The following is a 25,889-nucleotide window of genomic DNA, read 5'->3' on the forward strand; positions in this document are numbered from 1 at the left end:
GTTTTCTTGGGGTTCCAAGGTTTTATGCGGCTGAACCTCCCCATGGGGGTGAGGCACCACCTGCTTTCTTCCCTGGTTTTCAAACTAGAGCTCGCAGAGGAAAAAGGGAATGGGTAGAGTTGTTTGTCCAATGGATATTCCTTCTATACTTATGAATTTCCTTCGGTTCCTTCAATGGCTTCTTGTTGACCGTTATGGAGTTTTGTCAAGGTTGGAACACGATACTAGATTTTTAGCAAGAACCTAGGCTGGGCTTTGCTCATAGGTATTGGGTTATTGGTGTCTTCTTTTCCAGCGGTCCGCATGTTTTCGTCAAGCTGCTGGAAGTGGCCTATTTGTTTTTGGGCGTTCTAACTAACATGGGTCTGCCTAAGTACTACAGCGACCTATGGGATGCTCTCCTAAGGCATTGGACCCCATTTTTCTCTCTCTCATGCTAACTCATGTATTTGGGCTCAGGGAATGGGCTTGAATTTTAGTGCTCCCAAGTGGCCTAAAACTTCCATTCCTTGGTCCCTCAATGGGCCCTGCGAGTGCTCGTACCCGTCCATACCACAACCTTCTCAGCAAGCCCCGGGTAATTATGTGGCTTGGGCCTACTCGAGCATGCAGCATGGCTTGACGGCATCGCGTGTTTATTTGTCGTGCCTGTGCTTGAGTTTTATTGCTCCATATTAAGCCAATATCGAATTAAATGGCACCGGACAGGTTCATGAGCGTGAATTTATAAGGCTGTTGAATTTTTTGGCCCTTTTGCGCATGCTTGCTTGGCGTGACACATGACCCACGGCTTATGTAGGCGTGTCCTACAATTTCTTTTTATGTCCCGATTGGGCTTCTTTTGCAACTAATTATTTGTGCCGGGCTAAGAACAAGTTTGGGCCTAGCCCTTGGATTTTTGGGCCTCAACATTTTTTTTTGTCTTTATGTTAAATTGTTACTTAATGGTAATGTTTTTGCATTAAATTGTTTCTTTCCATAGGACTTGTCACAAGCGTACGAGTATTGAGGATTCTGCTGTACGTGCTAGTGAGCTTAGTCCCAGTTGGACGGCTCGTTCCCTAGCCACATGGTTAATTGAGGATTCTTCCATGTGGACTAGTCAAACAATCCCCCGATTGGATTGTTTCCCCAGTACAAACTAGTTGGTGTCATACTTATATATATATTCATTCGTTCTTGTTTATCGGTGAGGATACTTCCTCACTCACCTTGCCAATGGGCACGCATTTCGAGAGACTAGTTTGGGTATAATAAGGGAAAATTTCATTATGGGATTTCGGATTTCATTATGGTTTTGACCCAACTATATTATTATATATGGCTTTATCGATTTTGAGTGCATATGGTTTTCGGCATCATTTTATAAACGGTGGGGTTATATTATGTTGGTTTGTGAACTAAACTTTGTTTTTGTCCACCCACACTTTTCTGTTTTGCGCCCCCCAGACAGTAGTTGACTGAGTTGAGCAGCAGAGCTGAGCCCTGAACTCCTAAACCTTGAGTCTCAGTAGACTAAGCTTTGTTCGTCCCTTTCCCATTAAACTTTGTTATCGTTTGTAAACTGAAACTCTTAGATTGCTCTGTTATTGCCCGTACTAGGGTTTGATTTGTGAGGTCGGAGGCCATTGTTGTAAACTATTTGAATGCTAACTTGTGCATGCTTCCAATTGTGGATATTATTTGTGATTCTAACAAGTTGAAAAATTTGGAAAAAGTCCATTTTACAGGGGAGACTTTGCCGAAATTTCGGCAAAAATTCTCGTTCTTTAGTAAGTGGGTCCGGCATCGGTTTGATGTCGGAAATACCACGGGATTCGTCTCGGATTCTGAGGAATTAGGGGTGGGTCCTGTCAAGAAATATAATAGGAGAAATCCAAAACACAAAATATAACAGAAAATATACATTAACTTGACATAAAATGGAAAGATTAGGAAAGTCTAAACCCTAAAGAACTACAAACTAAACTAGAAACTGCAGTGCAGTTTCCATTTTTTGCGATGCAGAAAATAGATATATTTGATGCTCTTTCTCTTTCTCTGGTATTTTTTGGTTTTTAGAGGTTTTAAAACCAAAACTAAACCTAAAACCTAAACTACATTGCAGAATGAAGAATGAATAGTAGGTATTAGAGCGTTCATTTTCTTCCAGTTTTTGTTGAAAGAGAGAATGAAGAATCGGCTTCGATCATTGGTGGTTGTCACCATTGGTGGTCACCGTTGATGCGAATGATCGTTTATGAGATTTTGGGGAATAGTGTGGAACTATTGAAGGCGATTTCTCGAGGTGAAGATGAAAGGTCACACAAAGGGGTTAGCATTTAATTTGAGTAGATGTCGTTTTTGGTTAAGTTTTTGGTGTTTTGATGTCGTTTTGACAGCTGTAAGTTTTGGTTTAAAACTAAATATTGAAATTTGACAATAATGGCATATGTTGTAATTTTGATGTTCTTTAGTTATATTTTGGTAAAAGTAGATACTATATTTTGGCTTTTGACTTTATCCTAATTAGCTGAAATTGAATTCCTATTTACCTAAATAGTAAGCTATATTGTGTGTGAAAACTAAAGCTCCCTATTATCTATTACTATTTAAATTTAATATTTTATTTCGAAAAAACTTTTTCACGAGGGGCTCAGTTGCTTTTTCACCAGCTATGAGTTGATGAGCTCATTTCTTAGTCTTCAATGTGCGAGCTCAGTTTTTCATCCCTAAATCAACTTTCTTTCCTAGGAAAAAGATTTACATAAATCTATCTCTACAGGTGTGGAGTACAAATTTCATCCCAATGCAACGAGTATTATATAATATTACCGTAGTATTCTATAATTTCTCTCAATATAAACCCACTAATGGTAGCAACTCATGTTTTCCCATGCCATCAAGCAATAGAAAAGAGCATTGTTTTATGTTTCTTTTCTTTGTAAACTTTATAACCCAAACTAATCCACCATTTAAAATAAATATTATATCTAAATAAGTAAAAACAAAAAATAATAAAACTACTCAATATATATACTTAAAAATATAATCAACCATATTAAGATATATAATAACACAAGTATAATACAACTTAATAACTTATATCATACAAACATACATATACTTATATGAATGTAAGTCTCCACAATAAGTTTAACCTTGAGCCTCGCTTCTTTCCAAAGCTTCCTTCTCTAAATCTCTCCTCTCGTAGATTTTTATTTTTATTTTTTTCGCTTTTATGTTTCCTCCAAAGCTGCAAGCATGAAAAGAAAGAGACTGGCCCCAAGCCACTCCCTAAAGAGCATTGAATCTGATCGACCTACAAAACAAGAAGATGAAAAAGAAGAAGAGCATGAACAGCACCTCCTAATTTTGAGCTTGGAGTCTTGAAAGGTCGGCTGTCTATAACTGTTCAGATGCTTAATATTATGATTGTTTGGGTGATGAAGGATTATGGCGTTAAAGAGTCTTGGACTCCAGAGCTTAGGATTTTTATCCGCGACCTCTTTTTTTGGTCTCTATCTTTTCCTCAAGTGTTGAATCTTACAGAGGAAGGGGAAGTGTTGTTGTTAGATAAGTCTGACTTGCGCGTTATTGCAAGTAGACCAAAGGGATTTGTGAGGGTTGAGATTGATAGGGTTCCTTTGGTGGGTCATGCAAATGTCCATATTCCAAGCTCAGTTTCTCTTAAGGATGTTATAAAAGGTTAGTCGATGGTAATATCATGTATGTATAGCTAGTTTCAAGCATTTGGTCTTTCACGTTATGTTCGGCTTGGAGGTTATTTTTCTTACTGATATGATGCTTAATTATTAAGTTTTACTTTTGCTCAAATTTCGATTGCTTTTATGTTCCTACATATATATATATATATATATATATTAATTTATCTAGATTCTAGAGATAAGGTTAGTCGTTCACTGGATGCATGTTGCAGGTGGGAGGCTTAGTTGATTAAGGTGGTAAACCCCTTCATGTTTCTATTTTTGTGATTTTTAAAAATGAAGAGCTAAAATGAAACAAATTGGCTATATTTCCTTTAATATCTTTTTCGGTTCAACGACATAAATCTACCCAAATTTTTAGGTCATTTTCCGATTAGCTATGAACTTCTCAACATTTTAAACTCATACATGAACTCTCGAAAAACCTACATATTCACCACTGTTAGCCAATCCGGTATTAAATCTATTAAGTACCTACGTGGGTCCCACGTTTCACTCTTAAGGCTAGGGGTGGTTGCGGTTCGGTAACCGCGACTTTTTGCCCAAACCGCAAACCGACCGACTATTTGCGGTATGGTGATTTTTGAAACTGCGAACCGACCGCGTTTTGCGGTTTACCGCACGCAAAAAGCGGTCGGTTACTGTGAATTAGCGGTTTAAAACCGCAAGTTCTTTTTGTGTCATAAAAATTCAACTTCTCAAGCATCACAACCTAAAGAAAATTAAAGTTCAATTCCAAGCATTCCAATTAAAGTTAAACTTCTCAAGCATTCCAATTCCAAATTCTTTAAAGTTACAAACGAAAAGGAAAATACAATGCAAAATGAATTAAAGTTTACAACCCAAAAGAAAATCCAATTTAAAGTTAATTAAAGTTACAAACTAAAAGGAAAATTGTTGCATTCCTAAGAGGACACAAATTAATGTGCAAACAACCAATTAAAAATACCCGCAAGTGCACGAATCTATTGAAGTATAGATTATGTAAGTACGGGGTCGATCCCACGAAGAACTTGTCGGCTTCCTATAAGTTCTAATTTGAGTACGTAAAGAACACTTAATTGACACACCACAAATGCACAAATGCAAAATGGAAACTAAAAATGAGTAAAGAAGTGTAAAAGAAATGAAACAACACAAGAAAACTAAACAAAAACAAAAACAGCATTTTCTATCGCCATTTTATCACCACTTTATCACCTGTGAACAGTGCTGTGAACAGTGAACAGTACCGTGAACAGTGACGACCGGTCGTCTAAACAGTAACGACCGGTCGTTTTTGGCAGATTCGTTTCTCTGTTTTTCAGTTTCGACCTCTGTCCAGTGTTTTGCCTATAACTTTCCAACCGTACGTCCAAAATTCACGTTCTTTATACGGTTGGATTCAGCACAGAAAATTCAAGAACACAACGCGGACTAAAGGTCCAAAACAATTACGGAAATAGATAAAATTTAGTAACAAAGACACATAACGTGTCAAACACGCAACTCACACACACATTGGGGGGGGTTTTTTGATTTGTTTGAAGTGACCTATTTCTATTGCATGAAAGTAAATGGACTTTGAAATTAAATGAGAATGGCAGAGATGAATTATCAAAGAGTGGAATCAAGATGTAACAAACACTAGGGTTTTGGAATCCACCCTAAACAATTCTACCAATGTTCATGGATACTCAAGTGATGAACTCTAAACGTGTTGATGAAGATGTTCGCAATCAAGACCATGGGTCGTGGCTCAAGACGCATTGATTCTCTCTAATATACGTAAAGTGCATGGTTCGTGCTACAATACTTGTGCCCTCCCCATAACCGAACCTAGGTATGGTTCGTACTTCGATTCAATTACAAGGAGAACCCATTAAGTTCAAAGAGAATATGAACATCACAAGAATCCTAATAGCATGGTGTTTACATTAGGTATTCAAGAAACCAAATCACATGGATGATTCTTACTTCATCCATTTATTGCTTAGGATAACATGAAGATACACATAATCCCAACAATCTCAAGAAGCATGCTTTCAAAGATGGCCAACCAAGGAAAAACACACATCAAGGATAGATTAATTTGGTGAATTGGAATTCATCAACAATATCTAGAAATTCATACACTCAAGCATCAAAACAATAAGGTAATCATGTTTAGGGCTTCAACCTAAGCCCTAGCTATGGAGTTTAGTTCCTCATAATCATTTCAAACACAAATTCGAAATATAACTAGAAAGAGTTTACAGATTTGGAAATGATGAAAGCTTGAAGTCTTCAATGGTGGAAGTCTTCCCCCTTCTTCCTGCGGCTGCACCTCCCTCTCCTTCCTTCCTTAGCTTTTTTTGCTCTCCAATCTGCTCCTCAATTGTGGAATTCTGTAATGGATCCAATACCCCCGTTGAAAAGCCTCTCCAATATCAAATTACACTCCCTTTGCTTCCCTCTCTCCTCCTTTCTAGCTTTACTTTTAGTATTCTAATGCAAAGTCTTCACCCATTGTCTTCTTGTCCCCTTGCAAATAATGAAGCCTTTTCCTCACAAAGATGCCAAATGCTTCAGAAAATATCTCATCTACTAAGGTAAATTCTTGTTACCAAGTGTTATGGTAACAAGAATAATCAAGATGACACAATGGAGGTAAAAGCTGGCCAATTCTGGATTTCCAGAGCTGTGGTAACATGCTGGATTGGTTGGATAGGCAATACTTGTCCAATGGAGCTCAAATTTGGATATGTTGTAGTTAACATCCATTGGAACAAGTCTCATGAAGATCATGACCTCATCCGAGCACCAGAGCATGTTGATCCCAGGCCAAGAAGTTGACCTACGAAAATGAACAAAAACAAAATTTATAACTAATAAAGCACTTTTAGCTCATTTTCATTCCAACCAAGGTAAAATCTAAGAAAACACAAAAAGGAAGTAAAAAGCTATAAAATGTCAAGAACTAACTCAAAATAGTGGGTGAATAACATGAAAAATCATGTGTAAAAATGAACCGAACAAAAATGCAATGCACCAATATTACAAACTAAAGTTACCAACTCAAGTGTTGGTGGTGGTAAGTGGATTTGAAGAACCCCATTGTGTTGATTGAGCACCAATGCTATCTACAAATAAAACAACATAAGTTTAGTACATTTTATTATAAGAAGAAGCATAATAACATGAGCAAAAATAAACTAATTACTTACAAGTTGTCATATATTCCATTTCCTTGTAGAATTCAACCTCATCATCCGTTGGTTCCTTGTAAAAGGAAAATTTGTCCGCTCTAAGCCAATCACTAGTACACACTAATGCCTCTACCATTTTAGGATGCAAAGAACTTCTAAAAGGATCCACAATCCTCTTGCCTAAGCTAAAAGCATTTTCACTAGCAACCGTAGAACTTGGAATTGCAAAGATATCCTTGGCAACTTGTGAAAGAATAGGATATCTTGTTTGATTCCCTTTCCACCAATTCAAGAGATTGAGTTCAATTTGGGTCTGTGAGAGAGAAGCCGATTTTGAGAGTTGAGAGAGAGAGAGAGAGACGAATGAGAATCAGAGAGTTGAGATGAGAGAGTGAGATCGCATAAGGAGAGAAGAGAGGCTTAGGTCTGATCGCATCTAACGGCTACGATTAATGGGTGTGAATACAAAATAAATATTGTATGAAATATACTTGTTTACGTACAATATATTGAATATAACTTATATTAGTCACAGAGCCAAAAGCCAAAATCCTTCATTATATAAGTATATTTATATTATATTCAATATAATATATTTTAGATAATATTATTTAAAATATATTTGCGGTTTGCGGTAACCGCAAGTTTTGAAAATCAAATACCGCAACCGCAAATGCGGTTCGATTTTAAATACCGCAAATGCGGTTCGGTTTACCGCGATTGCGGTTTCATTGCGGTAAATTATCGGTCGGTTTTTGCGGTTTTTCGGTTTTTCGGTAAAAAATGCCACCCCTACTTAAGGCCCATTTAAGACTGCTTCAATATGCAATACTCTTGCTCATAATCGGACTGTTTTATTTGAAGCACTTTTGTTGGACCATCTCCAACCGATATGTCAAATTGCCACATAGATATGAAATTGCAAAAATTGAAGGTTAAAGTTATTCCAACCGAGTAGTCAAATCCTACATGAATTTGAAGGCCAAAAGATATATGTCAAAAACAACATATCAAAAAGCTTGATGTCAAATATTATTTTAATATTTTTTAGTCATATATTGCACTATCATCTACACTCTTTTAAAACTTATCATATGGGCCCCATTTACTTTTAAAAATGTAATAAAATAATATGATATTTGGCATTCGGGTGGAGTTAAATTTTTCTAAAGTGTCAAATTGCCACATAAGCCATCAAATTCAAATTTAACATTTTGCATTTGACATCTCCCTTGGTGATGCTCTTAGAAGCATAAAAAATTTGTTCAAAATCCAAGTGCTTCCTAAAAGAAGCAGCTCCATGTACTTCTCTGCAAACCGCTTTTATGACCCATAAGAACTTTTAAATTGTTCTATCAAACACAATCAAAAATGTTTTTGGTTGTCATAAATAGGTTTTCGTCATTCCAGAAGTACTCCTAAACTTTCATTATGCTTTATTTTCCTACAATATGGGAAATTTACATAAATACCACATGAACTTTTAATTTTTATTTTTAACCACCTAAACTTTGTAAACTGTTGCAATTCACCACCTATATATAACTTCATTAAAATTTCCGTTAAGTCAAGTGTATTTTTAAGGCCATTTTCGTCAGTTTCGCTATAACTAAAACACACAAAATTTAAACATTAAAAAAAAAAAAAAAAAAAAAAAAAAAAGGAGCTGACCTAATTATCCCACGACCTCCACCACCCCTTTCCAACACCAATTCTCCCGCATTGCTCCATATCTCTCTTCCACTTGATCTCATAGTATACTGCAATGGTCGTTTCATTGAATCAGTTGCCTTCATGAACTTGTTGGCTTGCACTATTCAGCGACAGTTATTCTCTCTCTCTCTCTCTCTCTCTCTCTCTCTCTCTCTCTCTCTCTCTCTCTCTCTCTCTCTCTCCAGCGAGTAATTTTTTTTATAGTTATTCCAAAAAGGGTGTAAACATCTTCAATTGGAGAGGGTGGTCGAAGGGGTTAGTGGGGGACGAAAAGGTTTTGGAATGGCTTGGGGAGTCATGAGATACTTATGTTGACTTTTTTATTTATTTTTAAATTCTGTTTGTTCATTTTTAAATTGAGTTATTTACACTAACACTCCTTGAGGTTCTCGTGTTTTCACAAAATCCCCTCATGTCTCAAAAATTACACGAACACCCAATGAGGTTTCAATTTGTTTTCACAAAAACCCTTTTTGTTGATTGTTTGTAAAAAAAATTGATGATTTCATTGAAAACAAACTTATGCAAATGACAAAATTAACCTCAATGAAGTATATGGAATCTAATCTCAAAGGTCAACTTTGTCATTTGGAGAAACTTTTTTTGTATAAAATAATCAATCTTTGGATGAAAAATCAATGAAAAGGAGTTTTGTGAAAACAATTTAAAATCTCAGGAGGTGTTCGTGTAATTTCTAAAACCTCAAGGAGTTTTGTGAAAAAGCCTAAAACTTCAGTGGGTGTTGGGGTGTTGGGGTAAATAACTCTTTTTAAATTTTTAGTCATGGTATTTGAAAAACTTTTTCCATTGAAAATAAAAATAATGGAAATGCCCTTAAATAAAATTCAATACTTTACAAAGTTGGCGAACAGAAATTTTAACGGAGTTAGACATAGTTGGCGAATTGCAATACTTTACAAAGTTCAGGCAGTTAAAAATTCAAATTAAAAGTATAGGGTTAAAAATTAAAATAAAAAGTTTTAATGGTAATTATGCACATATCTAAAAGTTCATATGGCATTTGTGCAAATTTCCCTATTTAATCTAGAGATAAAGGTTAGCCCTTTCCGTAGATGAATGTTGCAAGAGGGAAGCACCTAGTTGTTATTTTGTCCTTGACAAGAGTATCTAGACCAAAGATATTGGATGCCCAAAGATACTATTCGGATTATATGGGCAGATTGTTTAATAAAAATGGGTTTTGGTTGTTCAAATTAAAGTGCTACAACTTTTGCCTCTTGAACAAATTATTGTAGTATTTTCTGATGTTAATTTGGGCGTTAGTATGTTTGTAATTGTGGAATGGGTCTTGTGTGCACCTAAAACCCCTGCTTTTGTCTTTCGATCCACTTCGCAAAAGCCCAAAAAAATAAACCAAACCTGTTTTTCTGTTCCATTGAATTACAAGAGCCCAAAATGAAATTTTATTATATGAAACAGATCTTAAAACACCACTAAAATCTCACAAAGAAAAAAAGAAAAGATTTCTTTTATTATTTAACATCGATATTTTACATAAAGTAATCTCCTTCAATGTCTGCACTCAACCGGAGGGCCTTGTGGGAAGCGTTTTAAGTCGGTGCAATAGTTGTAAATCATGAAATATTTCTGAACCCATCTGAGACGTCTTCTGCTGGGAGCATCAAGCGCATTGGTATGCCACTCAGCGAAGGAATGGGATATTTTCGATTCTATGACATTGAAATTCCTGTAGTATGCTGTAAACGGCGCCTTTGACCAGTCCGTTTTAACCAAGCCTCCTCTGGTGGCCCAGTCGTCGGCGTTCCAGAGGCTTGAGTAAATCCTCATGGGTTGGCTCTTAGGGAATGGGACACCAACTGATTCGGCGTTGTTGAATACTCTAATGGGAATGTTGTCAACCAAGAAGCTGCAAGTAGAGAAGCAATAAACCCAATTAAAACCCAATATATCTACTTAGTATAATTCTGGATATGAGTTATACTTTTAGTATAATTCAAGACCGAAATCCGACATACATAATTGAAATTGTCAAAATTGAAGTTCGACTTTTATTGTTCCCATTTCGAAACTTAACGAATTCTTTTTTATATATTATATGTTGTATGAATGGGAGGAACGAGAGTCGAACTTTTAACGGGCTAAAAACCTCCACTATATGTTAAAAATGGTAAGGAGGCTAAACCAATTAGTAAGTATAAATGTTAGTGAACGTGTGAATGGATTAATAGTTATTTCTTACATTATATGTTGGGGCTTCCAGATGACGGAGTAGGTGTGAAAGTTTCTTGAGGGATTAAACCAGAGATAGAATTGTTGCTCTCTGTTTCCCTTGCCCTGAGTGAAAACATTGGTGTGCAAAACGTAAGGATCGCCACTGAGATTTCCCAAAAACTCGAAGTCGATTTCGTCGTGGGTAGGGCCTTGAGAGGACAACTACATGAAAACAAACACAAACACAAACAGTTTATTAAAATTCTTGTCTGCATACAGTAAAACAAGAGATCTTTTTATAGCCTCACTATCATGCAAGGGGTAAAGGGTTAATAATTATGCATGCAAATATATAGTTGAAAACGAACTTTTTAACCTCGAGTGAATTTTGACTTAGAGGAAGCCCTCGTGAATGTATAGTAACTTTCTTTCTTTTTATTTTTATTTTTTTAAATTACAGAATTTATCCACAAACTTGAGCTTCTTTTTTCTGTCTCTTTCCTTTGAAGATGTTTCAATACGACGAGCTTAATAATTCAAGTGGGCCATCAGAATTCATGTCAAGCTACATATACGTAGAAAAATGTGTGACTTTATCCAAAAGAAACAATAAAATAAGACCTAACTTTTTTATGCGTCCCACGCAACATGGACCCCACCATGTCACATGAGAGAGGTGGAAAATTAAAAAATTGAGTTATATAAGCTATATATAAAAATAAATAAATTTAAAAAAAAAAAAGGGAAAATGTGCAAGTTTCTTTTTTCTTTTTCTTTTTCTAGTATGAGTGTATGAGTATTAAGACATACGTAATATGCAGTGACAGTGCCAGCAGAGTTGCCAGGAACAAGCTTAAGCTGCATATCAATCCTCCCAAATAGGTACTCTTTCTTGGACTGAAACCCAGAGCCAGAAACTTTGTCCAAAGAGAGAGACAGAAGCTGGCCTCCCTTGAATATTTTGGGTCGCTTACCTCCCCATGTTAGGTCAAAATCTTGATAAAAGTTTCCAGCATAAGTTGCTACCATTAAAGAGCTAAAAACTAATCCCACCAACAAAACCAAACACAACCCATTACTAGAAATTCCCATTTTGGCAAAAAGAGAGAGAGAGAGAGAGAGTGTGTGTTTGTGATTGTGTGATAGGGTTTTAGAAAGAGGTGTATTTATATAGGAAGGAAGAGAGCCAGGTTGTTGTGTAAAGGAGAGGTAATGGTAGGGGTGGGGCACTTGTGAGCAATATTAACTGGAGGAGCCAAACACAAAAGAAGAAGCCAGCTAAGCACAAAATGAAAGCTGGAAACTTTTGTTTGGGCATGAAGGGAGAGGCTTTAGGTTTTGGGTTTGTTTTTGGCTGTAGCTAAAGCTTGGCTATTAAAATGATGGATTTGTCCCCAGGATACATGATGGCTGATTGGTAGGACCTCATCTCTTTTGGTATGATTTAAATTTTGGTGGTGGATGACAACTTGGTGTGGGTATGGGAGAATAAAGTTTCCCTAATGTTCTTTGGGACCATCAATCGTGTCTTTGGGAGAGGGAGGGAAGGCTTCCCATTAGGAATTTGACAGTTGGCAAAATAATATCTGAGTCACCAGCTTCTGTGTCATGATATATAGTGTTTAAAGGACATGGCTTGATTTTTTGAAACAAGGGTTTTGATTTCAAGCGGCTGTATTTCAATTCACAAAGACAATCAGTTCAGAAATTGGTTAAAAATTCAATTGTCTTTGGCTGTTTACAGCATATATAGGTTTGGTTTTTATGAGCTGCAAGGTTGATTTGTTTTTATTAGGTGCTTGAAAGTGATCTCAGACCTAATGGTCACTGATACATACAATCCCAGCAATTATTGATTCCCAAATCCATATATATCATTTGTAATTTCTCTCTATTTTCTTACAAACATCGTTGTATTTTTAAGTGCTATTTTTAATGATTTTGATTTATTGATCAGTGATCATAAGTTCGAATTCTTATGACACTTTGATAATGTACGAGAAAAACTCCCTCTGTATTTTATTAGCGTCCTCACTCTCTCTCTCTCTCACACACAAAGCAACCCATCATGGTGGCCATGGTCTGTCAAAGGAAAGGGAAAGGGCAATTTTTCTTTTTTCCTTTCAAAAAAATTAGGGATGGATAAGGGTGAAATTGGGTTCATAGTACATGATAAAAATTGAAGTTTTTGAGACCTACTATACCTCAGAGGTGGCAATAAAGCCATCCTTTCCAAAGTTGATGGTCCAACATTTGGCAGGGAAAAATCTCCCAAGGGGTCCCTGGAACTGTGGGGACTTTGCATCGGTACTATCACATATTCCAAAGCAGCATGAATACTTTTGATAGAAAATTGCTGAATTTGAATTTGATGGCTTATATTGTAATTTGGCATTTGGAAAAAATTTAACTCTATCTGAAGTGCCAAATATCATATTATTTTATTATATTTTTAAAAGCAAATAGGGCCCATATGATGCATAAAGTTTTAAAATAGAGAAAATTATAATGGGGTCCATGATTAAAAAAATATTTGACATCAAGCTTTTCGATATGTTATTTTTGACATATCTCTTCCAGCCTTTAAATTCATGTAGGATTTAACTATTCGGTTGGAATAATTTGAACCTTCAATTTTTTTCATTTCATGTTCATATGGCAATTTGACATATCGGTTTATAGCATTTTCTTAGACTTGGCAACATGTTGTGCTTTAGTGTATTAGTTTGTGTTCGTATTGTGAAAAATAATCCTAATCGGGCAACAAAGAAAGTGTTTGAAACTTAATAACGTTTAGAGCAATTCAGTTTAATTGCGCTTGATCGCAGCAACTTAGTCGCTCGAGCAATGGATTTTTATAAATTTATATGGCATGAGGACCTTGCTAACGGCCAAGAAATAAGAAATTATGATGGTGGTGACAAGAAGTGACTTAATATCTATAAATGCCCAATTGCTGGATGCAATAATATTATTCTGAGGACTGATTAGCTGTTAAACATGATTCATGTCTAATATAATTAACCTGATTCTCTCACTTTGCAACTTGTAGTAGGAAGAGCGAGAAAAGCAGGCAGTAAAGATGCCTATTCATTTCTTTACCTTTATGATATCTCTCCTCCTTTTATAATGTACGTTTTATAATGGGCCAGTATACCCACGCAACGGGTCAATACACCCACAAGAAAGCTACATCACGATTAGGTATCAAACTCATCACAATATATATCGTCTTCGCTATTCATTTGAGTTGAACCTGAGATTTCCTCCAACTAAATGGAAACAAATACTACTAAACAATAATACTCAATTCAGCTAATGTGTATACATATAATATGAATGAGAAGGGCAATGGCTCAAAATCTTCAAAGCTAGCTGTTAGGAATATTGAATGGACTGAGCTGGTGATAGACACATTGCTGTTCTCTTTGTTAGTAATGAATTATTTCACCAAGAAAAAGGAACTCCAGCTCAAGCTTATTAAAGTTTGCAAGACACACTTTGGGGTAACATCAAGGCCTTCCATTGCCTCATTGAAGCTAATGATTACCTTACAACAAATCTTGGCTTTATTTGGAGTAAATTGCATATAAATAAGTTATAGAAAATTAGGTTGCCATCCAGTATACAGGCAAGTTTGATGATTAATGCTTGACAAATTAGAGCATGCGTGCACCCAACTCTAATCTAATCATTTAATTACTATGTTTAGTTTTGGATTGGATGCATCCATATAGAGCTCCATTTCTATTACTCTATCCCCAATATTTTAAAGCATTTGTTCATTTTGCAATTATATTAATTAGTATCATTGGCTGGCAAACTCAACAAAATGAGAGAGAATCTTGATATAGTTTAGTGAAAAAGTCATAACCAAATATTTGGGAGGCATGTTTCATACTTGGTGTTGTGTACTATACGTCATTTCGTATGAACCCAAAACTAAATTCTTTTATTTTTTTCGTAAATATCACGAGGTGTCCCCACACTCAAAGAATGTGATTAATCTCTGTTCGGGGTTCGGCATGCCCTTGGCCACAAAGTGCTTCTAATGGGATATGAACCCCTGCCATTGAGGCACTAGATAGCTCTCTAGTTGAAAGTGGCAGTTTGCCAACCGCATCACACCTTGTGGTTTAAAACTAAATTCTTTTAAATTGGGACAAATCTCACCTCTTTTTTTTCAACAAATATGAAGGTGCCAATAAAATTATCGAATGTTCAATGGAGAGATGAATAGGTAAGAGCCACAGGCTCCACCAACCGAATTAGTCATGAGGCAGGATAGGGTAGAGCGGCGGTGTATAGTTGTTAGTATTTATTAGGAGTGGAGTGGGGGCATATGATTCATGAAGATTTGTTTGTCAAAAGAAATTCTTTATTTTGTTGAAAAAAAATAAAGAGAGATTCCCTTTGTAATTGGGATTCTCACATTCGACGCGTGATTTTTTTTTCCAATGATTTGAAACAGCCGTCGCCATCACTCGATCATCTAACTACTCTAATTATTAAGCACTTTGAACGACCACTTTCAAACTCCTATTCTCCAATTACAATGATACAAGAAGAATAATAGTAGGCAATCGACTTTGACATATTATCTGATTCTCACAAAAAAAAATTTGTATTTACACATAAATCTGCGTAACGAACACTTTTAATTCATAGTTTGTAATTATAAATAACATTTCCGATTGTCACATGAAGATAAAATGGCAAGAATTAGACGGGTTTGCTCATGTTCAGAGCTGGCCTAAGCCATGACTGAAGGTGCAACCGCCCTAGGCCTCTGCTCATGGGAGGCCCCAAAAAAATTTATGTATTTAAATGTAGTCATAACGACACCAAACTTCACATCTGCAACAGTGGTGAAAGCTGTTTTTAATTCATACCCAACCCAAGTTGGAAACCCAGCAAAGAGCATGGTTTTATTAAGTACTTCAGCTTTTTATTAATTTTTTTCTTCAATCATTTTTTATACACAGAAAATAAATGACATTTTGTGAGAGGCCTAAACTTCTTTTTAAGGTTATAAAAAGTTTTATTTTTTAATATTATACACGCGCAAATAAAATAAATTTTTTGAGCTATCATGCATAGGGGAGACGATGGTGGAAGCTGACATGGAGGGACTTATTTTTTATGTCCAGACTTTGCTGAAGCGTTTTCGTGAAGTTCTGTTTATGCGTACTCCGGATCAATGTAATGGTGCAGCTTTGCTAGGTTTGGTTTCAGAGTGGGTTGGGCTCACTATTGGACCAAATTGGACCAAAGTGGCTCTTTAATAATTTTTTTTTGAAGATCTTGTCTATTGAGATGGGAGATAACATATTAAACTCAAACACACCACACGAATGTTAGGACTCGAACTCATAACCTTTTTTGGGGGAGCAATTGCTCCAAACCACTACACTAGACCAAAGTGGTTCTTTAATATTTCAGCACAACATGTAAACGTTAACCTTCATATTTAATAAAATAATCCTATAATTTTAGCAATAGAAAAAATTGTTCCAACTGAGTAATCAAATTCCACATAGGTTTGAAGGCAAGAAGCTTGATTTCAAAATTGACATCCCCCTTTATGTCAAGGGTTGTACTTTCCCAAAAAACACACTCTAGAGCCGTTTTCACTTTGAGGGGGGAGGAAGCCACTATTCTTCCTCCCATCTCCCCTTCTCCTTTTTCCTCCACCTTCTCCGAACTATAGTCTAAAATATCAATAATATCAATGAAATATCGAGGATATTATTGTTTTTTCGGGTCAAAGATATTTTGGAACCTATCCATACACATATCGTATAAATATTGATAATATCGGAAAATATGGACGTCGATAATTTCTCTAACACTTCAGCAATATTTGGCCAAAATATCGCTATAATATCGATAATATCGAGATGATAAAGACAATGAAACATTTGAAGAGTTATTTACACTAACACCCCCTGAGGTTTCTTGCGTTTTCACAAAACCCCCACAGGTCTCAAAAATTACATGAACACCCCCTGAGGTTTCAGTTTGTTTTCACAAAACCCCTTTTCGTTAATTGTTTGTCCAAAAATTGATGATTTCATTGAAAAAGAACTTATGCAAATGACTAAATTAACCTCAATGAAGTATATGCAATCTAATCTCAAAGGCCAACTTTGTCATTTGGAGAATTTTTTTGTATAAAATCATCAGTCTTTGGATGAAAAATCAATGAAAAGGAGTTTTGTGAAAACAATTTAAAACCTTAGGGGGTGTTCTTGTAATTTCTAAAACCTTAAGGAGTTTTGTGAAAACAATTTAAAACCTTAGGGGGTGTTACTTGTAATTTCTAAAACCTCAAGGAGTTTTGTGAAAAAGCTTAAAACCTTAGGAGGATGTTAAGCCCATCATGTAATGCATTTCCTTCCAATTTTTATTATAAAGTAATAGATAATTGACTAAATAAACATCCTCCAAAGTTTCAAGAAAAATTTCTAAGTTTTTCTTACAATTTCCGTGGTTTTTATTCAATTTTTATTGATACCAATAATAACCCGATATTTCCATCAAATTTTCCGTATTTTTGGACTACCGATATTTCCAAAACCATCGATATTTTAGACCTTGCTCCTATCTTCACCTATTTTTAGAGACATATGGTTTCCCTTACTCCTATTTGTCTTCGTATTGTTATGATTTTCCTCCACTCATCACAAACGGATGCATCTCGGTGTCAAATCTCCACCTGCGTTTCAGTGTCGGATCTCTACCACCATCCTTTTTGTGTTTTCTTCATGTTTGAAATAAGTCGCAGACCCTTTTTGGGTTTTTTATTTAGTTTTCACCTTTCATTTTGTGAAAGTTTTCCACCTCTCTTCTGTGAGAGTTTTATTTGTATTGTTATGGCTTGGTTGCTTTATCTCTCTTTGGTTGTTCTAAGTTTGCACTCTTAGTTGGGATGCCTATGTTGAAGTTTCTTCAATCATGCGTGATCGTTAGTAGAGGAGCCATAGCTAGATTGTCTTAATTTTGATGTTAGATCACTTTTTTTGTTGAATTATGAATGCAATTCCAAAATTTCTCAAAAAATAAAAAACTAAAGCTGCCTATTATCTAACCCAATCACCTTTTTTCCAAACCTTATTCCCCCACGTTTCTTTGTAGCTTCTAGTCCGCTTTCAATTGGAACTCTTAACTCATACGGATATTGTAATACATCTAAACTTAATATTATTAAATATCTCGATAAACTTATCTATTGTATTTATTTTTCAAATTTTAAATTGGGGCAACCAAAAGAGACGTACGCCAGCAATTACAGACTCATGCTTGGACGTATTTCATAATGTAAGTGTTTAGGCCTGGTTTTCGCACTACCGAGAATAAGGCCATATTGGGCCAGTTCATGACTTGGGCTTTTAACGTTGATTAAATATTCTGACCAATTTATGGTAAATAATCAAGGAATTATTATTATATGATGATTTCCTAGATTTAAAGGCATAGGAAAGAGCCTTCATTGATTCAGTTTACCGTTTCAATCACAATTGTTTGATTTTAAGTCATTTACTTGGTGCGCAAGTCTTTTATTTATTTATAGTTATTTATATTTTCGTCTACTAAAATTGATTAATTGCTAATAGTGGCACACTCGCAACTCACACTTTCCCAAAGTCTGCTCTAGGGCTTTGTTGGATTTTTCAGGGTAAACATATAGGATTAAAATTAAGTCATTTGTTTGGTTATAAATAATTGTGGGATTTCTAATTTTCCTTGGGTAGTCTATTTACATTAGGATTGATGGGATTTAATTTTGGATTAATTGTTAACAGCACGGAACATGAGAAGACATAGCGAGTGTGCATGGAAATAGGTTGAATGAAATGAAGAAGAAGCTTCCCACAAACATCACCTAAATCTGCAGAGAGCTCTAACTTTGTTTGGGCAACAATCGGTATCCACAGGGGATCATTGCAAACATCCATTAATCAAATGACAAATTGTACTGAGAAAGATCAAACTAATTCTACTATTCCAATTTCTTTCAAGTAAAGTTTTCGATACTAAAAAAAATAAAAACAAAAGGCATGAAGTTTGAAATTGCACACAGCACCAAAAGACCAGACACCAAAGACCAAAGACTTAATACTAGCTTTGACGTATAATTAATACTCTCGATCTGGAGCTCGAGGTCTAACCCCTGGCAAAGTTTGGAATGTGGACACATTCATCTCTCAAGTGTCGTATCCCATCAAACTCAACATCCACAAAACCCAAACTTCAACACGTAAGACGTGTATACGATGTCTACAATATTAAACTCTAGGCTCCAAGACTCCTTAACCCCATACTCCTTCATCACCCAAATACTCATCCTCTCCATCGAGCGTACAGTTATCAAGAGGCAACCTCTCAAAACCCTAAGGTCCTGTTGGTGGGCTGGACTGGATGGGATATTTCCAATTAAAATGGACATGGATTCTAATACCCCGAAAAATTCAAGGTGGACTTTCCTATTTTAGTGAAAATTAATATAATTGTGGAGAATGATTATGGGTATTTTATCAAGTGATTTTGGATGGAGGTTATTAAATTAAGTGTGTTTAATTTCAAGTTGGACAAACATTACCAAAATACCCTTGTAGGAAAAAAAGAAAAAAAGAAAAAAAAAGGAGGCAATGTGTAAGCCAAGCATTTCTTCCCTCCTTCATTCTTCCCCCCTTCCCACTTACATTCTCTTCAAAAATCTGATTTTGGGATGAGTTGTAAGCCTATAGTGAATGAGTCACCTAGTCTAGCCTAAGATTCTTCTCATTCTCTTCTCCCCATTCATTGTATTATCACCCTCTTCTAAGTGGATGACTCACCTAGTCTAATTAAGGCTCCTCAATCATGAATTTACTCTTATCCTCATCATTCATTGTATCATCCCTTTCTTCCTCATTCATCTTAGTTTCATCCTTATTCTTCTTTTATTCCTCTTCAAAAATAAAAAATTCGTCACTTTCTTGGAGCAGCCGAGAACTCAAATTTCGGAAGCTCAAATGAGAAAACTTTCTTCATAAAAGTTGTTCATTTACGTGATTCCTATAACACACTCAAATTTCAGCTCAATCCGACTAGTATAGGCTCTGAAACGTTGGTATGATCACAATACGTTTACCATTTCCTGATTTCACAGCAGTATGCTCGGTTTCAGTTTATTTCTGTGATTTCCTATACTCAAATTACTTTGGTTCCTTCATCAAAGTTGTTTGAAATGCTGTCTATTATAACATATCAAAATTTCAGATTGATCGGACTTCTATAGCCACCTTGGGAACGTTTAGAGTGGAACTTGTTTATAGTCTTCAACCTTAGTTCCTTCCCTCGTTTTCAGTCCAAAACACTTATTTCAAAAGCTCAAAACACTATGGTTTCTTCATGATAGTTACTCCAAATTCTCCTATTTATAACATATCCAAAGATCATCCAAACGAAACCATTATAACTCTCTGAAAATTGGTATGAACAAAACTTGTTCAATTGATTATGTTGAATCTCTTGTTATAGATGTGTACTTTCTCTCAAATGGCTTGTTCCTTATCATTAAATTACTCAAATTTAGCCACTATCATCTCAAGTGAATAATTCTTTGAAGGCTTGAAGCTCATCTTTTTATTGTCTCTTTGAGTACTAGTTTTAAACCAAGTGTGGTTAGAATGCCTCAAGTATATATATATCTTTCGAAGTGTGTTTTTGTGAAGTTCTAGATTATTTCGATATGATTTTTGTTCCAATTTCATTTTGGGGTTTTGTTACATCAAAATGAATATCTCAAGGGTTATTTCAAAGTTGGTTTTGTGTCATTTGAATTTAAATTGATTTTTGTGAAATTTCAAAGTAGAGACTATCCTGCTGAAATTGTTTTGATTCTGCTGCATACCATGTTTTGAAGTAAGTGTTTGAAAACTTCCTAAACTGGGATTTTCATGAAATTTTAGTATGTTTTACTTTCTCGTATTTTCTTCATATCTGGAAAGTTTTATCCAGTTTGGTTGTAAATTGTAATTTTGGTGATTTTTCAAAATAAAGTGTACAAACCTATAAAAAAATATTTAAAAAAAGAACGTTATGCAGCCTGGTCTGTTTTGGTTTCTATTTTGACATGCTTCTTTAACCCTAATTTTTATCAAATTTTGACATCTTTAATGTTTCTAGGTCTAGTTGTGATCTGGAAAGTTTTACATTATTTTGATTTGAACTCAATACTTAATGAATTTTCAAAGTTAACGTGTTCCAACCCAAATGTTTAGCAAAACTGAAATTTTAATTTTAAATTGATGTTTTAAATTTTCTTTATGAGTCTAGAGCCGAACCACCTGATTTTAAACATCCCAAAGAGTAGAACTATTATAGGAGGGGAATAGATTAGTTTTCCTTAAACGCTTGGTTCTATGCTTGCTTGGATGTGAGGTTAAGGGAGTAACAATCGGGTCAAACAACTTGTCAAGTGTTTTATGGGGTTTTAGGTCTACGTGCACTAATAGGACACTCAAATTTGTTTCCTTATTTCCAATGGATTTTAATCAGTAAATTATCTCAACTAGGTGTTCTACTCTACGTACTTTCGAGGACGAAACTGCACAAGGTTAAGCTAGCTGGACTTGAGGTAGGGTTTCCTGATTTCCCGATGATTGGGCTATGTCACTTTTAATCTTGGTGATTATATATAGTACTATAAATATGAATATTATTTTTGCGTTGCTCGGTGAATAATATTTGATGTTATGTGAATATTATTATTGATGTTTTTCCGTGGATATTATTTGATGTTGGGTGAATATTATTATGCATGTGATTAAGCCTGAAATATTATTGTTATTATCTATATTATTATTCTGCAGAGATAAATGATGTTTCCGTTACATTACATATGCATCATAAAGACAGTGCTGTTTGGGGTGTGTGTGTGTGTGTGTGTGTGTGTCGTTTGAGGTATATTTAAGGGGTGGGAGAAGGCCTTAGATATATCTAAGTAAATAAAATATGGAGTATATTCAGGTGACGGGAGCAGAGCTTGAATATATTGAGGTGATGGGAGCAGGGCCTCTAATGAAAAGTGAAAGTTGAGAAATTCATAAACAAAAGAAAAATTGGTTAAGGGATGGATGGGCGCTAGTTCATATTTTAGGGTATTCGGAGCCACAGTGGTAAAACGCATGGTGTGGGACATGCAGGCTTGTTGCCCTAGGATATGAATTCGTGGGATTAGAAGGGAGTGAGTTCATGGCATCACCGCATATGAAAATTTATTTATCTGGTATGATTGCAAAATTTGTATATCTTGTGTTGTTTGATGCATGACATTTTGATTAACTGTGATAGCTGACCTTGAGGGGTTTGACGGTACTCTACTGGGCATTAGAATGCTCATACCCTAATAGATTGTGCAGCATTAAGGAAGAAGTTTGAGGAAGTGGATTCAACTAAGCTGCTGAGCTTTTATTGTTGATTTGTGTAATTAATATTTGTAAGTAGTCAACCGTTTGTTAAAGATCTTAGTGTGTAGTTAATTACAAGCTACTGCGACTCTGATTTTGCATTGTTAAGTAAATTTGTATTTTTTTATGCCTCTATTTCTCATCATATCATGGTTGTAGGATTTTATTCTTATGACTATGGTATGACTCACGCCATGATTCGGGAATATTCTTTATTTTCGAATCGGGTCGTGACATGGATCCTAACCATTGTTTGGTGGGCTTAAATTTATCTCAAACTGGATATGGACCTCTGGATCCAAGTCCCAAATAACTAAGGTTATGAAACCCAAGCCCAGACGTGGGTTTAGAAGTCGTGTCATCTTGTGAGAGCGAGCGCCTCCTCTGGTTTGACGCCTTCTCTCTCCTCCTCTTTGAGAATTGCAGCAACAGTGGCGTCACGCAGACCAAGGCACGGAGGAACTGCAACAAGAGTGCGTTGCACAGATCGTCGCCGCTTCTCGTCGATCTGGCTAAGCTTTTTCCATTATAAGAATCACTTGGCATATGCTCTCTCTCTCTCTCTCTCTCTCTCTCTCTCTCTCTCTCTCTATGTTTGTTTCCTGAGAAAAAATTGCGATGAAAAGACAATCTAAATGAAACATTGAGTTGAGATATATTTTTATTTTCATTTCTTGTGATTTCTCAGTAGTTCAGTATCATATCTCAATGCAAATAATATATTTCTTCTGTTTTGTTTTTGTAAATGAAATATTTTGCATGTCATTGTTTGTGTCGATTTTGTGAAAATTATGATTGTTCTTGGATATGCGAATTGGGTAGATTTGTATGCATTATTATAATTTTTATACATTTATTTGTAATTTTTCTGTTCTGCAAATTTTGTATCAGTCCAGAGAATCTCAACTTGGTGTTACTGCACCAAACAACTGCTTAAAATCCAGTCATATCCCAACCACTCCAGTCTAGTATAGAAAGGTTAATCCAATCCAGTCCAGTCTAGCCTACCAAACAGGGCCTAAAGTCCAATCCAGATTTCTTAAGGCTTTGCAAATCCCAACCAGGGGGTAGGGGTAACTCTTGGAAATCCTCACTTTCAAGATCAAAGGCACATATCATAGTCCTTGAATAATTAATCCAATGAAGAAACCCACTAAGACAAATCCCATGTTTGTACATGAAACGGTACCTACATTTCCCAGTGCTTCTCCAAGTCCCAGAGCCAACAGTCAAAACAAATGCCTCCGGTTCCAGTCCATAACGACCTCGCAACCAAACTATCTTATAGGCACCACTCATGGGACTAAACCCAAACCCACAAGTAAAACTAGTCATGTTCTCAGCCATCGGTGGATTTGTTGGAAGAGCCAAAGACTCACCAGTGATGGGATTGGATATATAAAAGGAGTCATACTTGTTCATATAGTCGCATTTGTAGAGGTAGAGGAAGCCGTTGCAAGAACCCACACTATTCACAATATTAACAACCGGTAGGACAATCGGATATTGAGAAAGCTTCAATACGACATCGTTTGGGCTCGGGGAGGCGTTGTCGATATTGGCCAAGAAGTGGCCCTCACCCTCGGTATTGTAGCTGGATCCTCGGAGCAGAAGACAAGTAGTTCATGAAAAGTGTTGTTCAGTGAATCAGGGGTCTGATATCTGTTGAGAGTATTTGTCCCACATTGAAAAGTTAAGGGACCTAGCCTGGGTTTATAAGGAGTTGGGCTACTCCCCCCATTGCCAATTGGTTTTGGGGTGGAACCTCAACTTCCTTCAATATCAAATGACGCCAAAGCTTGCACACAAACATGCATCGGACGATGGTTTTAATTGGAATTTTGTTGAAGATCTCCTCTAAAATGTGGTTTGGAAGTTGGAGAATGTAGGGATTATGATCCCCTTTTTGCTTCTTCTTCATGGATGAAACTTTGTTGGTTTTTATTCCTATGGAAAGGAGGGAAGCCTAGCGGAGGCCTAATCCGAGAAGAAGCCATTTGGGTGTGATAGGGTTTAGGACTCCTGGAGGATCGACAGCTGTAAATCTCCCAAGATACTCGAAGGTGCAAAAGGAATTTAGGGTAATAAAAGCAATAACATTGAAGTCATTTGCTTAGGTAATTTTTTTTTTTGGCCAGCAAAGTATAGAACTTCATTCATCAAAGAATACATTAACATCAGTTGCTAATTGTGGGAATAGCCCAAGAAGGAGGCAATCGTTCACAAACACATGATTTGCGAAACTTACACGTATATGAGTTTACACAAATCAGCTTGTCTCTGGAACAACCCCAGTATATATGTTAATGTAAATATTCCAGGAGCTGAAGAAATTTTTTTGTTTTATTTGTTAAAAAAAATATAATAATGCTGAAAGACTCTAACAGTATTAAAATGTATAACATAATTCCATTCCGAGGTACCATTCCAATTTCTTCCTAAAAAACTCAACCTTTTCGAGAGTTAAATAGCAGACATGAAGTTTGAAGTTGAACTTGCACACAACTGGAATCGCGCTCTAACCCCTGATAATATGTTTTGGCGAAACAAAGCTTGGAATAAGGACATGTGCATCAACGAAGTGTCCTGTCCCCTCAAGCTCAACGTCCACAAAAACCCTTCCAAAAAGCATAAGCCATCAATTTCCCACGAATAAGCAACAAGACTTGCCCATCCTCAAACTTGAAAACGTGAGTTGATGGAGATCCAATCATAACAATTTTAAGCTCTAGGATCCAAGACTCCTTAACCCCATGCTCCTTCATCACCCAAATATTCATCGTGTCCTCCAATCCTACAGTTACAGTCACTCTTGTTGTTCCTATAAGAGGAAGCCGTTGCACAAACCCACAATATTCACGCCAGCAGTAGTACTAGTTAGCACAATCCGATCTCTACAAACCTTCAATGCGATGTCATTTGGGCTCGGGGTGGCAGGGTGGCCACCTCAATCTGGCAGCCATATATGTCTTCGGAACAGAAGACAAGTAGTTCGTGAAAAGAGTTGTTCCGTGAAGCAGGGGTCTGATATCAAATGAAGCCAGAACTTGCACACGAACATGCATCAGATGATGGTTCGAATTGGAATTTTGCAGAAGATCTCCTCTATATGCTACAGTTGATGACTTGGTCTACTTATCCGACCCTAATATATATCAACCAAAATTTATCTGAGTATCTTCACACACTTTCTTTCTCCCCAACTTTCTTTGCAACGTCAGTTCCACTTTCTTACTTCAATTCCACTTCACTTGGAATAGTAAAAATAAATTATATGAACAGCCTCATGCTTGGATGAAGAACTTGAAGGTGCAAAAGGATTTTACTAGTAAACTAAATTCATTTGTTTGGTCTTTTTAGTTTTTCCAATATAGAACTCTTCATCCATCAAAGAAAACATTAACATATGAGTTGCTAATGTTGGGAATAGCCCAGGAAGGAGGCAATCGTTCTCAAACACAAGATTGTAAATCTTTACTAAGCTTTTATTTAACAATACTAACCGTGTTCAGCCATGGTAATCGAATAGAGTGTCTTCTTCACCTATGCAGCCTTTATTCTCTTGTCTCTTAGATAGGGTGAGGTTTGTATGTGAGATGATCTGCTGCAAGGGAAGGAACCTCTATTTATATATGCATCACATCGATACCTTG

The 25,889-nt window shown here is 36.1% G+C and overlaps 2 protein-coding genes across 2 annotated transcripts; both read right to left on the reverse strand.

The window, feature by feature from the left end:
* Positions 1-9,957: 9,957 nt before the first annotated feature.
* On the reverse strand, positions 9,958-12,003 carry LOC110744601 (xyloglucan endotransglucosylase/hydrolase 2). Its single transcript, XM_088246637.1, has 3 exons — positions 11,591-12,003; positions 10,809-11,002; positions 9,958-10,475 (listed from the first exon to the last, which is right to left on the reverse strand). The coding sequence occupies exons 1-3, from the start codon at positions 11,870-11,872 to the stop codon at positions 10,118-10,120; spliced, it is 834 nt and encodes a 277-aa protein (XP_088102763.1). The 5' UTR covers positions 11,873-12,003; the 3' UTR covers positions 9,958-10,117.
* Positions 12,004-19,010: 7,007 nt separating this feature from the next.
* On the reverse strand, positions 19,011-24,157 carry LOC148297402 (F-box protein At3g07870-like). Its single transcript, XM_088246828.1, has 3 exons — positions 24,028-24,157; positions 23,426-23,837; positions 19,011-19,197 (listed from the first exon to the last, which is right to left on the reverse strand). The coding sequence occupies exons 1-3, from the start codon at positions 24,155-24,157 to the stop codon at positions 19,011-19,013; spliced, it is 729 nt and encodes a 242-aa protein (XP_088102954.1).
* Positions 24,158-25,889: the final 1,732 nt, after the last annotated feature.

The sequence above is a fragment of the Prunus avium genome, chromosome 1, assembly GCF_965620075.1.
Source record: "Prunus avium chromosome 1, drPruAviu1.hap1.1, whole genome shotgun sequence".
Taxonomy (NCBI): Eukaryota; Viridiplantae; Streptophyta; class Magnoliopsida; order Rosales; family Rosaceae; genus Prunus; species Prunus avium.